We start from the raw sequence: 12,392 nt of genomic DNA on the forward strand, positions 1-12,392 counted from the left end.
TTTCCCTTCCAGTAATGAAAAAGAAAAATCATATCACTCAAATTGAGTAAGCTTTGACCTATGAGATCTGTAAAACATGATGTTTGGTAGGAGAGCCTCTGTGCATCCATATTGCCTCTGGCCATCCTAACCCTTCACCTTAGATTCATTCATCAGCTATGATTCTGACTCCTGGCTATATGAGCAAACATTACTCAAGACCAAACTAGAATGGATTCACCTATCATTTCTCATCCTATCTTATGTTTTTGGGTACCCGTGATTTTGTAGTCCATTAATCGTTGAAACAACTTTAATATAAATGAAGTTGTGCTGCTGTATATAACCCACTTCTTCATAAGAACATACAATCATTAGCAATGCTCTCCTAGATCATACCCCTGGCACATCTAGTCTATCTGTCTATTCTGACAGTGTCCAACCAACCAACTACAAGGAAGCCTAAGTCAGCAGATGACTTTCAAAGGCTGGTCTCCATTGTTCTCATGACTTCCATAATATTGTCCCTGTGTTAGAATATAATGATAAATTAAAAGCAAGATTATTTCCTCCCAAGTCAAGAGAATAAATTTTAGGAACTCTTTTTTACTTAACTGTACTCATGTTCTCCCTGTAGGCACCCATGGTCTCGTAATCATGTATATTTCATGATCGTAATCATGTATATTTCATGGTTGTATATTTCAGCTGCCTATCAACCCCCCAAAAAACTTTATATATGTTTGTGTAATGGGATGTGTAAAAGTAACACTGAGAAGCAGAAAATAGAGCCACAATCAAGAAACAGGTAAGAGAAGAATCCAAAGCAACAACGGAATTTGAGAAAGACTAAGATCACATCTGGAATAGTGCATTCAGTTTTGGTCATCACATTACAAAAAAGATGTTGACACTTTGGAAAAAGTGTAGACAAGAGCAACTAAGATGATTAAAAGCCTGAAGACTAAAACATATGAAGTACGATTGCAGGATTTGGGTCTGGCTTGTCTAGAGAAATGAAGGACTAAGGGTGACATAATATTCCAATATTTGAGGGGCTGCCACAAAAAGAATGGTCAACTTATTTTCCAAAGCACCAGAGATCAGGACAAAAAACAATGGATGCAAACTAATCAAGGAGAGAAACATCCTGGAATTAAGGAGAAACTTCCTAACCGTGAGGACAATTAATCGGTGGACCAGGCTGTCTTCCAAAGTTGTGGGTGCTTGGAGGCTTTTAAGAAGATACTGGACAGCCACTTGTCTGAAACAGTATAGGGTCTCCTGCTTGAGCAGGGGATTGGACTAGAAGACTTCCAAGGTCACATCAAGTCTATTCTGACTGTTTGAACTTGTCCCTCTCTGATATTCTTTATGATACAGGCAAGGAAAAGACAGGCATATTCAGAGTTGTATTGTAATATTTCAAAATAGTTAGTTTTAGGTAGTTTTAATATTAAAACTTTGGTATTCAACTCTCATGCACCTCAAAGGCTGGCAGTATATATATATATCAAATGAAAGTTACAGCTTTATTTAATTTTTGTAGAGTTATTACTCTTATTGTGTGCTTTTTCTCTTTGAAGGCATACTTATTTTAATTCGCTGAATTTTCAAATAAACATTGTGAGTCATTGTTTTTACACTTGCATCGCAGATAATTTAAAGTGTTGAAAATACTTAAAATACAATCATGGGTTAGCTCATTTAATTAACACTTTCCTTAAGTATATGAGACTTAGAATTTTGTAAAAAGAATGTGGCAAAGTTATATTTTTCAAATGTGTTGTGAGTTTCCTTTAAATAATCAGCAAGTTCAAAGAACTGTTATTTATTTACTCATAATTTTCAAGGATTTCATTTTCTTAATGCTTCCTTTTTGCTATAGGGCAACATATCACTGCATTTAGATTTATGGAAGAAGCTTGATTTGCAAAGAAACTTGTTTTTAGGCTAAGAGCGGGCAAAATGAAGGTCAGGTGTGATGACAAAGTTCAAAGCTTCTAGTATGATGAAATCCTAAATCTGTTACTGAGATTTACAGCATACTGTACAATTATATTACTGCTATTTTTTTATGGTAGTTAGTTTTAAACATTCCAAAATACAATTGATCAGTGATGGCACGCGGAACCATATCTGTGGGCACATGAGGGTTGTCCTAGTTCAGATTTTCGGGCCTTCTGGGCCCATTGGAAGTTGGAAAACAGGCTGTTTCTGCCTCCGGGGGATGGGGAAGGCCGTTTTAGCCTTCCCCAGGCTCCTAGAAAGCCTCTGGAGCCTGGGGAGAGCGAAAAATGGGCCTTCTGGTAGGCCGTTTTCGCAAATAGGCCGTTTTCGGCCTCTAGAGGGCTTCCGGGGTGTGTGTGCAGAAGGCTGTTTTTGCCCTCCCAGGGGCTCCTAAAAAGGCTCTGAAACCTGGGGAGGGCAAAAAATGGGCCTACCTGGCCCACCATGTCATAGCATGCCAAAAGTGGGGGTTGTGCAGGCAGTCGCACATATATGCACAGGGCTCATTGAATTATGGATGTGGGAACATGCACTCAGAAACCCCCTGCATTCTTCCCACTTTTGGCATGCGACGGCAAAAAGGTTCGCCGTCACTGCTATAGATATATTGGGCCTGGACACAAAAAATAACTGCCAAGTTATTTCCACTTTATGACTTACAGAAGAGGTTGAGCAGGTGGGCCACATGGATACCTGGCTGGTTGTTATAAAAAGAAACTCTTATGTGATAGAGGAAATCTGGCATAAAGACTTAGATTTAGATTTAGAATAACTTTGTTGTCACTTTGAAAAACACTAACTGACATACATTAAAATAAAATTTCATTGCATATAACAAGATAGCTGTGGATTGCTAACCAACAACCTTCTGAAGATTAGGATTAAAATTTAGAAACCAGCAAGACATGAAAGTCAAAGCAGGGTTGTTTTGAGCTTCTTTCTCATATTTTCTTTCTCAGGATTGAATAAAATTTCTCCATAACAGCTCTCTCATTCTGCATCCGGTTTTGGTGACCATATTACAAAAAAGATGTAGTGACTCTGGAAAGAGTGCAGAAAAGAGCAACAAAGATGATTAGGGGGCTGGAGGCTAAAACATATGAAGAGCGGTTGCAGGAATTAGGTTTGTTTAGTCTAGTGAAAATAAGGACTAGAGGTGACATGATAGCAGTGTTCCAATAAGTGAGGGGCTACCACAAAGAAAAGTGGGTCAACCTATTTTCCAAAGCACCAGAAGACAAGACAAGAAACAATGTATGGAACCTAATCAAGGAGAGAAGCAACCTAGAACTAAGGAGAAATTTCCTGACAGTGAGAACAATTAACTAGTGGAACTGCTTGCCTTCAGAAGTGTTGGTGCTCCATCACTGGAGGCTTTTAAGAAGGGACTGGACAGCCAATTTTCTGGAATGATATAGAATCTCCTGCTTTAGCAGGGGGTTGGACTAGAGCAAGAGTCTCCAACCTTGGCAACTTTAAGATTTGTGGACTTCAACTCCCACAAGTCTTAAAGTTGTCAAGGTTGGAGACCCCTGGACTAGAGGACCTTCAATGTCCCACCCAACTGCATTATTCTGTTATTCATTCATTCCCCTACTTCCTTCACAATATATGATATTCTTTTGTAATAGTTTTAATCTTCTTTGAGAATGCCTGTCAGTTTGTAGGGGAAATAATCTAATCTGTGCATGTTTTTAAGCTTCTGTATTACTTCCATTTCTAATGTATAGTGATATAAAGATTCTGAGATAAATTTTCAAGGGTTTTGAAGCAGCATTCAGCATTGTGACGTATAGCTACATTTGGGAGAAATAAGGGGAATTTAGCCCAGTCATGATCTGGATGTAAGTGAAATGATATGAACGAATTGAGTTTTCCTTCATTACTAATTTGGAACAGATATAAGTTGGTTCAGAACAAGCAATATTTTTGAATGCATTTTTCCTTATCTTTCAAAGTTAACTTACGTAAATCATCATAGTCTTAACATTTAATTAATACTGGACAAATACCACCATAATCAAAATATAATATATTAATAATTATTATTATTCATCTGTATTAATACAATTATACAATTATTGTGTTATTTGCAATGTGAGTTTCATGTTGCTCTGGAGGTTAATGCATACTGACCTATGTCAAATGTTCTTTATCTACAATCCTATTCCAAAATCTGAAAGTAAGCTCATTGGAAACTTATAGAAGAGTTTATTAGCAACAAAAGATGGGTAATAAATTAGATGTACTATTTGTTGAATTTTCATTCAACATGCAGTGGACATAGTAATCCTTCCTTCATTTTTTTCATTTACCTGACTTTTGGGGGCAACGGCAGCCCTCTGTAATATCCTACCCCCCCCCATGGAAATTAAGTTAGGTTCTTGTGTTAGCTTCCTTCTGAATGTAGCAGAAAATGGAGTTTTTCAAGAGGGCATTTTGGATGTGACATTTTCTTGGAATGAGGCATATCAACTAACAGCTGATGCTTTCTTTTATGTACACTTTCTTTTATGTACACTGAGAGCATATGCACCAAGACAAATTCCTTGTGTGTCCAATCACACTTGGCCAATAAAATTCTATTCTATTTATGCTTTATCATATATATTGGGGATTCATTTTGCGTCATGGTTGTTGTTAAGTTTGGGTATTGACGAGGCAGGAGACCAGGTTAGTGACAACAGCTCTTTAATATAGTGTGACCCAGCAAAACTCTGGAGAAAAACCTCTCCTTATATACACTTCAGCCTGAGGCTGCATCCAATCAGAGACGAGATATTTCCCGCCTAAAACTCCCGCCAAAACTTACAGTAATACATTACACTCCTTCCCTCCCAGAAGGCACTTTGCCAATATTTGCATATTACTTCTCGTAGTCCTGCAGGTCGTGGGCGTCTCCTGACTCTCCCGGACCTGCAGTTCACTTTCTGGAGTTGAGTCGAGCTTGCGGAGGGACTTTTCGTTCCTCTGAGCTCCTCCTCCCGGCCATCCGGCCCTGGATTATTGCCGGCTCGGACCTGCTGTCCTCTAGAGGGACCGGAGGGTGTCGCTGGACCTCGCCTGACTCAGATAAGTCTCTGTTTGGTTCTTACGCTTTCTGTTTGTTCTTGGCTCCAGTCAGCTGTGGGGTTAATTAAATCATAGTCAGGGCTGGTCTCGCCTAATTCTGCCTTATCGCTCAATCTGTTTCTTAATTGATCTATGTGGCGCCTCAGATTCTGCCATCGTCTAGTTCCACTAGATAAGATTTGGGGCCCGTTTGTCTATGACTATCCCCTCTTCCAGTTAGGGCCGTCGCTGTAATTATGTGCCCACACTGAGTCTCCTATGTTTAACTCTCGGATTCTATCTGGTTTTGTTTTGAACCCGTCCTGTACGTAGTTCGGTGTAGCCGGTCTAGCGGGCACCGTAGCTTCCGCCCATTAATAGCTCGGCTGGGCTGCGGCGGTGGCCACACAGGGGTCCTGTGTTGACGGTTAGGAATCGTCGATTTGTGCCTGCCAATCGCCGGGGCCGCTTCGTGATAGCGCTTCTTCGCACTCCGAACAAAGCGTTCAGCAAGGCCGCTCGACGAGGGTGGAGCGGCGCTGAGAGGGCATGTCGGATGCCCTCTTCAGCCAGGTACCCTTCAAATAATGCTGCGGTGAACTGTGGGCGTTATCGGACACGAGGGTGTCCGGTAGCCCGTGCGTGGCGAAAAGGTGTTTTAGTGCTGAGATGACAGCTCCAGCGGTTGTGGATTTCATTAGGATGATCTCCAGCCATTTGGAGAATGCATCCACCACAATTAGAAATGTTTGGCCGTGGAAGGGCGGCAAAATCAATGTGTATGCGGGACCAAGGGCCTTGGGGTTTCTCCCACTCCAACACTGGGGCCGAGGTGGTAGTGGTCTGGATTCCTGACATACTTGGCATCGGCCAACCCTGTCACTGATTTCCCTGTCCATTAGGGGCCACCAGACATAGCTCCTAGCCAAACCCTTCATCCTCACAATTCCTGGGTGACCCTCATGCAGGAGTTCCAGGACTTTTTCCTCAGTTTCTCGGGAACTACCACCCTATCCCCCAGAGCAGGCACCCCTTGTACAGACAATTCCCTTTTTCTTTACAAACTCTTAAAGCTCGCCGCGCAGCGGGCCATCCCTTGAACCCATCCAATCACAGTTCTTAAAACAACGTCCCGGTAGGAGGCCCGAGCCACTTCCTGAGATGTGACTGGGCCAGAGTCCAAAGAGTCAATTAGTAGAACGGGTGCCCGGGTGGGGTCCTCGATTTCCCTGGCAATGGGCATCTGCTCAGTGCGTCCGCATGCCCCAGCTCCTTTCCAGGCCGATGCTGCAGCTTGTAGGAGTAGGCGGCCAGAAAATAGTCCATCTGGTCAGTCTAGGTGAGAGTGCTACTGGCGTTGGTCGCCAGCCAGTAACCCCAATAGCGGTCTGTGATCAGTGACAATTTCAAAGTCTCGCCCAAAACGTATTCGTGAAATTTTTTCACCCTGACACTATTGCGAGAGCCTCCCTATCTAGCTGGCTGTAATTCCTCTCAGCCGGGACATCGTCGTGAATAGAACGCTATAGGGGCTTCAGTGCCGTTTGGGAGTCTGTGGCTAAGTACAGCTCCTACTCCATAGGGGATGCATCACAAACCAATACTAACGGCAGTCTGTTGTTGTATTGTATTAACAGGCTATCGCTTGATAGCAAACTTTTACTGCCTCAAATGCTCTGTTTCTCTGACTTCCCCAAGACCAAACAGTGTTTTTCCAAGCAACTTGTGCAGCGGTTCAGCAACGGTTGCCTTGTCTTTTAAAAATACAGCATAAAAGTTTACCAGACCCAGGAAAGCCTGGAGTTCTGTCTTGTTTTTGGGTGCTGGGGCTCTCTTTATCGCTTTGACTTTGCTCTCAGTGGGTGAATTCCATTCTTATCTATCCTATATCCCAAAATTCCACTGATTCGACCCCCTATCTGGCATTTTTTTTGCTTTAACCTGCCGGCTGACCTAAAATGGCCAAAACTTTCCTCAGCCGCTCCCCAGTTCTCTTAAATCTTCCCGATACCAACACATCATCGAAATAGGGCACGACTCCTGGTAGCCCTGTAGGAGTCGCTCCATCAGATTTTGAATAGCCCGGGGCCACACTCACCCCAAACTGTAACCGGTGCATTTAAAGGCACTGCGTTACAATGGTCTGGGCTTCAGCTGTGCTAGCATCTACGGGTAGCTGTTGGTACGCTTGTGCCAAGTCTAATTTGGCGAAAACTTGTCCGTGCCCTAGTGAGTGCAATAAGTGTTGCACTACTGGAACTGGGTAGGCGCTCTTTTGCAATGCTTTGTTCAAGGTAGCCTTGTAATCAGCGCAAATTCTTATGGACCCGTCTGGTTTTATAGGGTGACGATTGGCGTCTCCCATTTGGCATAGTCAACTGGCACTAGTATCCCTGGCTGACTAATTTATCTAACTCTTTGTCGATTTTAGGTTTGAGTGCAAAGGAACCCTCCTTGCCTTTAACCTAATGGGAGCTATTTGGGGTCTAAATTGAAGGAGATAGGGGTCCCCTTGTACTTGCCTAAACGGTCCTCGAATCGTCTGCGAATTCCTCCATTAGGGTGTTTTGCAGGTTGCATCCGCTCGGTGGGCGCCAGTCACCCCATTCCCAACGCCCGGAACCAGTCTAGCCCCAGCAAGCTTGGCAAGGTTCCTCGACTAACGTGATGGGCAGGGTCTTTTCGTATGTCCCGTGCCAGACCTCGACGGTCGTTGTCCCTCGAACAGGGATGCGGTTGCCCTGGTAATCCTGCACCCGGGCCGTTGTTTCTGTAGCTTGCGCTTTGCGATGTCGGCAAGGCTTTCACAAAAGTGTCCCAGGACATGATTGTGATAGCTGATCCTGTGTCTACTTCCAGTCGGCACGATGCGCCTTCAATTGTCGGGTTTGTGAAGATCTTTTCTTGATGCGGGTAGCTGCGTGGTCTATGGTAACAGTCATTCGGTTTGACTTCGCTCTTTCTTTCCTGGCCAATCGCGGGTCGCCTCGCCGATCTCGCGCTCTGATTGGCTGGTTTGAAATTTCGCGGAATGTGGGGTTTGCATCTCTGACTCAGAGCCGCTCTGATTGGCGATTTGAATTTTCGGCGGAAGGTTGGGGTGCTCGGCAGACTTGAGCCAGGTGCCCTTCCTTTCACACCGCCGCAAATGGCGTCCCTGAACTTACATCTTTGGCGCTGATGTCGCCCGCAACTTCCGCATTCCTCCGGGTCTTCCCTTGTCGATTTTCCGGTGTAGTGGACTTCTTCCTCCTCTTCGCTGGTTGACTCACGATAGGTTTCTTCGTGGTGGACTGTGCTCGGCTTTGCGCCCGCCATCGGCGTGAGTCGCTTTTGTAAAGTGTCTGCTGCATGGTTGGACATCTCATGGGCTCTGGCTTCGTCCAGAGCGTTTGCCAATGTCAGGTTGCTCTTGGCTAGCAACCGTCTCCTCAAACGGATGTCTCTGACCCCGTATAAGTTGTTCCAGCAGCTCTTCGTCCAGATCGCGGTACTCGCAATGCTTGGAGGCTTGTCTCAGGGCTGCCATGTAGTCGCTGATAGACTCGCCTTCTTGTTGCCTGCGCCCCAAACTCGCACGTCGAACGATTTGGACGGGGCTGGTGCGTAGTGATTCTTCAGGAGGGTCTGAAGGGTCTGCCACGATACGGAGTGTAGCGGTGTTGGCTCCGCTAGGGCTTCTGCGACGGCGATGACTGCGGACCCACAGTGGCTTATGGAGTAAGCCCGTTTACGGTTGTCGGAGACTCCTGTAGCTCGTTTGCCTCCAGGAAACTTTCAAACGGGTCATATATATTCCCCATGTCTCCTGGGCAGGGTCAAACGGAGTGGGTGGCGTGTAGCCGGTCATCGCTGCATTCGCCGTCACCTTGCTGGGTTTGATTCTCGTAGTGAGTTCAGCTCTGTTCTGGTGCTCTGCCTCAAAATCCCACCCTCGTCGCCAATGTTAAGTTTGGGTATTGACGAGGCAGGAGACCAGGTTAGTGACAACAGCTCTTTAATATAGTGTGACCCAGCAAAACTCTGGAGAAAAACCTCTCCTTATATACACTTCAGCCTGAGGCTGCATCCAATCAGAGACGAGATATTTCCCGCCTAAAACTCCCGCCAAAACTTACAGTAATACATTACAGTTGTGTTAAGTGCTATTGTAACTTCTGTGAACCACCAGGATGCAGTGCAATAGAAATATTCATTTTTCTTCTGTTCAATCATATCTGATTCTCAGAAACTGTCTGGAACAATCTTTTTCAGAAATGGTTTGCCATTGCTTCTTCCTAGGACTGAGAGAAAGTGACTGCCCCAAGGTCACCCAGCCTTTGTGTCTAAGGTGGAACTAGAACTCACAATCTCCCAGTTTCTGTCCTGATGCCTTAACCACTATACCAAACTGGTTCTCTAGTTTCTAGTAATATAAATATATATAAATAATAAAGTTGACATGACGCATAGCTATATAAAAATCCTGATATCCATTAAGACTTGTAGGCATATACTAGCTATATCCCACTCATCCATGAAGATCACTATGATTATTCCTGATCAATTTACTTTTGACAATGAGAGCAAGGCTACAATAAAACAGCCATCTAAACACTCTCATTAAAGAACAGATGGGATATAAGCAAGAAATAGTTTTAATTTAAAACATGAATGATGAAGAAAAAAGAAAGTATGAATGTTTTCCATAAAAATATTACAGCTGTAGAAAGTGATAGCTTTATATCTTTTCAACACAAGCAATATACAGGTATATATTTCAATGGTCACTGATTTGTAAAATTTAATTCAAAAGCCCAAGGTTCTTTGGAACTTTCAATATATCTTGTATGGAATTTAGGCAATCCAGGTTTATCCACTGGAATAAAGGCTGCAATAATATTTCTTGAAACTTATTTTATAAATAAAATCCTGCAAGGGATGAAAATAAAACCTTCTATATGTAAACAATATATATGCAGGCCTAAGGGCTGAATAGAATTGTTTCAAGTACAGGGAATGGATAAATGTAGGAATAATTCTGGAGATTCAGTATCAAATTTCCTACAGTTCATAAAATACATCATTATAGCAATAAATCATTAATGAAGATAGGTTTTATAAAACATTCCAATGCATTATGAAATCACTATCAAATGCCTTTTCAGTTATGAAACTTGATTATTTTTGTATGTCTAAAATTAGTTCAGAGAGTTGGGTATCCCCCGGGATAATAAGGGATGTTTCTCAAAAAAAATGCAACCCAGAAAAATCACCAACTTTCCTTCATTAACATAAACCTTTCTCTTAACTTGATAATTCCAGATTGTTTTCAAAGCGTGAAAACTATCTAAAACCGCTCAAGACAAACAAAACTTTTAATTTGAAACCATTCTGTCTTTGAAAATTAACCCCATTTTGCATATTGAAATACAGTTATTAGGCTCAGTTCATGAAGTAATATTTATGATTAAGTCACTTTGAAGAAACCTGACTAATTATGTGTTGTATCCTTCATTAACTTGAAAGATGTTGGTAAATTCTCTTCACATTTTAATGAGCAATTTATATTTCATTTCCTCAAAGCATTGTTGACTTAATTTTTCTTTCTATTGTTAGATGTCAGTTTGTTTTCTTCTGCTTTTAGATATTTTTAAAGGCAACTGGTGGTTTATTTTAAACTTATTTAGTTATAGGTAACTTTTCCTCCTTTTCCATTTGAGGATACTTCAGTTACTACTAGTGTAGTGTAACAAGATCTCCCCTATTGGTGCAATTGGTTTGCACTGTTACACTTTTACCTCAGTTCTCTACTTTTACTGCTTTATATATGTTTTTTTTTAATGTCAATAAACCATAACAAAATCTTACTTATTTTCTTTCATTATTCTGCTTTGCTTCCACTGATGAATCTTAACTTCCTTGCAGACTGGCAGTATGAGGGTAAGAAAGCCAACTGAGAAACTTGCTGAAAATTGTTTGTCTATTTTTCACTGTGGCTGTGTTTAAAACTTTGTTGAAATTCTATTCACTCTAATTAGAGATTTGTGCTGCAATTAAATTTCAATTATGTGTCTTTCTCCTGTGAAGCTTTAATTATGATTTATTTCTGTAATCAATTTTTTTCTTTTTTTATTGTGGTTTAAATTACCATCACATCATCTTGTCTAGAAAAACCCTCTGTTCCACAGTAGTTTCTGTTTAGCACAAGACATGATTAAAAACGAAACAATGATGTTTATTGTGTTGTGTTATGGTAAGGGCCTTGTGTTTGTGGATACGATCCAAACATATGAAATTTAAGTAAAACAATTCACATTGGATTTAAAGAAAAATATATGCCTGGCTAAAGCTTTCTAAAGAAAACCTTGTGTTATATGTAGTCATAATTAAGAGACACGTAAAATCTGGCTTAACATTCTGGAAGTTGATAGCACCAAATACAGATTGTTTTACAGCTATATTCACTGTTCTTCTTAAAATGATTACCAACAAATTTTGTCTTGTATGCCAAAATTTCTGGCCTGTAGAATAACTCTTATTTTTATATTTATAGACTGCAAGTTGGCCAGGGCAGGACCTCCAGCAACAATAGTTCCAATTGATGAAGAAAGTCGGAATGGTGAGTGAGTATGTAAATTATGAGACTATTTCTTATTGCCGCCATAAATAATATATACATTATTAACAGCAACACAATGGTTTTATATTCTATTTTCAAAGTGTATGTGCCTCTGGTTCAGGGGTGAAATTCAGCAGGTTCTGATAGGTTGTGGAGAACTGGTAGCGGAACTGGTAGTTCAGAAATCCGGCAAATCCTACCTCTGGCTGGCCCCAGAATGGGGTGGGAATGGAGATTTTGCAATATCCTTCCTCCAGGAGTGGGGTGGCAATGGAGATTTTGCAGTATCCTTTCCATGGAAGGGGGTGGGAATGGAGTTTTGCAGTATCATTTCCCCTGGAGTGGGGTGGGAATGGGGATTTTGCAGTAGCTTTTCCCACCAAGCCACGCCCACAGAACCGGTAGTAAAAAAAAAATTGAATTTCACCACTGCTCTGGTCTATTGAGTTTGTTAGTTTACATACTTTTCAGTGATAAATTATTTGCCTAATGTGATTTCAAATGTTAATCTGATGTTTTGGTCTTTAGCCATTATTGAGGACTGAAGGAAAGAGCTAACATCACAGGTTCAGGAGCCAATGGAGAGCAACTAATTGATTGGTTTTAGAACTCTTCTTGTTTGCTTTCAGTCTTATTCATGTGGTTTTCAGACTTCGAACCAAGGCATTCTGCATAGTATTGTCCTATTCATCTAAAATCTGAATTGTAGGAGATGTCGCCATTTTAATCAAAGCATGTGTACAGGGAATCC

The 12,392-nt window shown here is 41.8% G+C and overlaps 1 protein-coding gene across 1 annotated transcript in view; it reads left to right on the forward strand.

Moving 5' to 3' along the window:
• PCDH15 (protocadherin related 15) overlaps window positions 1-12,392 on the forward strand; it is a 474,186-nt gene that overhangs the window by 41,269 nt on the left and 420,525 nt on the right. The window contains exons 2-3 of the mRNA XM_058188831.1: window positions 10,948-10,962; window positions 11,576-11,641. Of these exons, the coding sequence (XP_058044814.1) occupies window positions 10,948-10,962; window positions 11,576-11,641 (81 nt within the window). The remainder of the gene's footprint in view (window positions 1-10,947; window positions 10,963-11,575; window positions 11,642-12,392) is intronic.

This window comes from Ahaetulla prasina, chromosome 6 (assembly GCF_028640845.1).
Source record: "Ahaetulla prasina isolate Xishuangbanna chromosome 6, ASM2864084v1, whole genome shotgun sequence".
NCBI classification, from domain to species: Eukaryota; Metazoa; Chordata; class Lepidosauria; order Squamata; family Colubridae; genus Ahaetulla; species Ahaetulla prasina.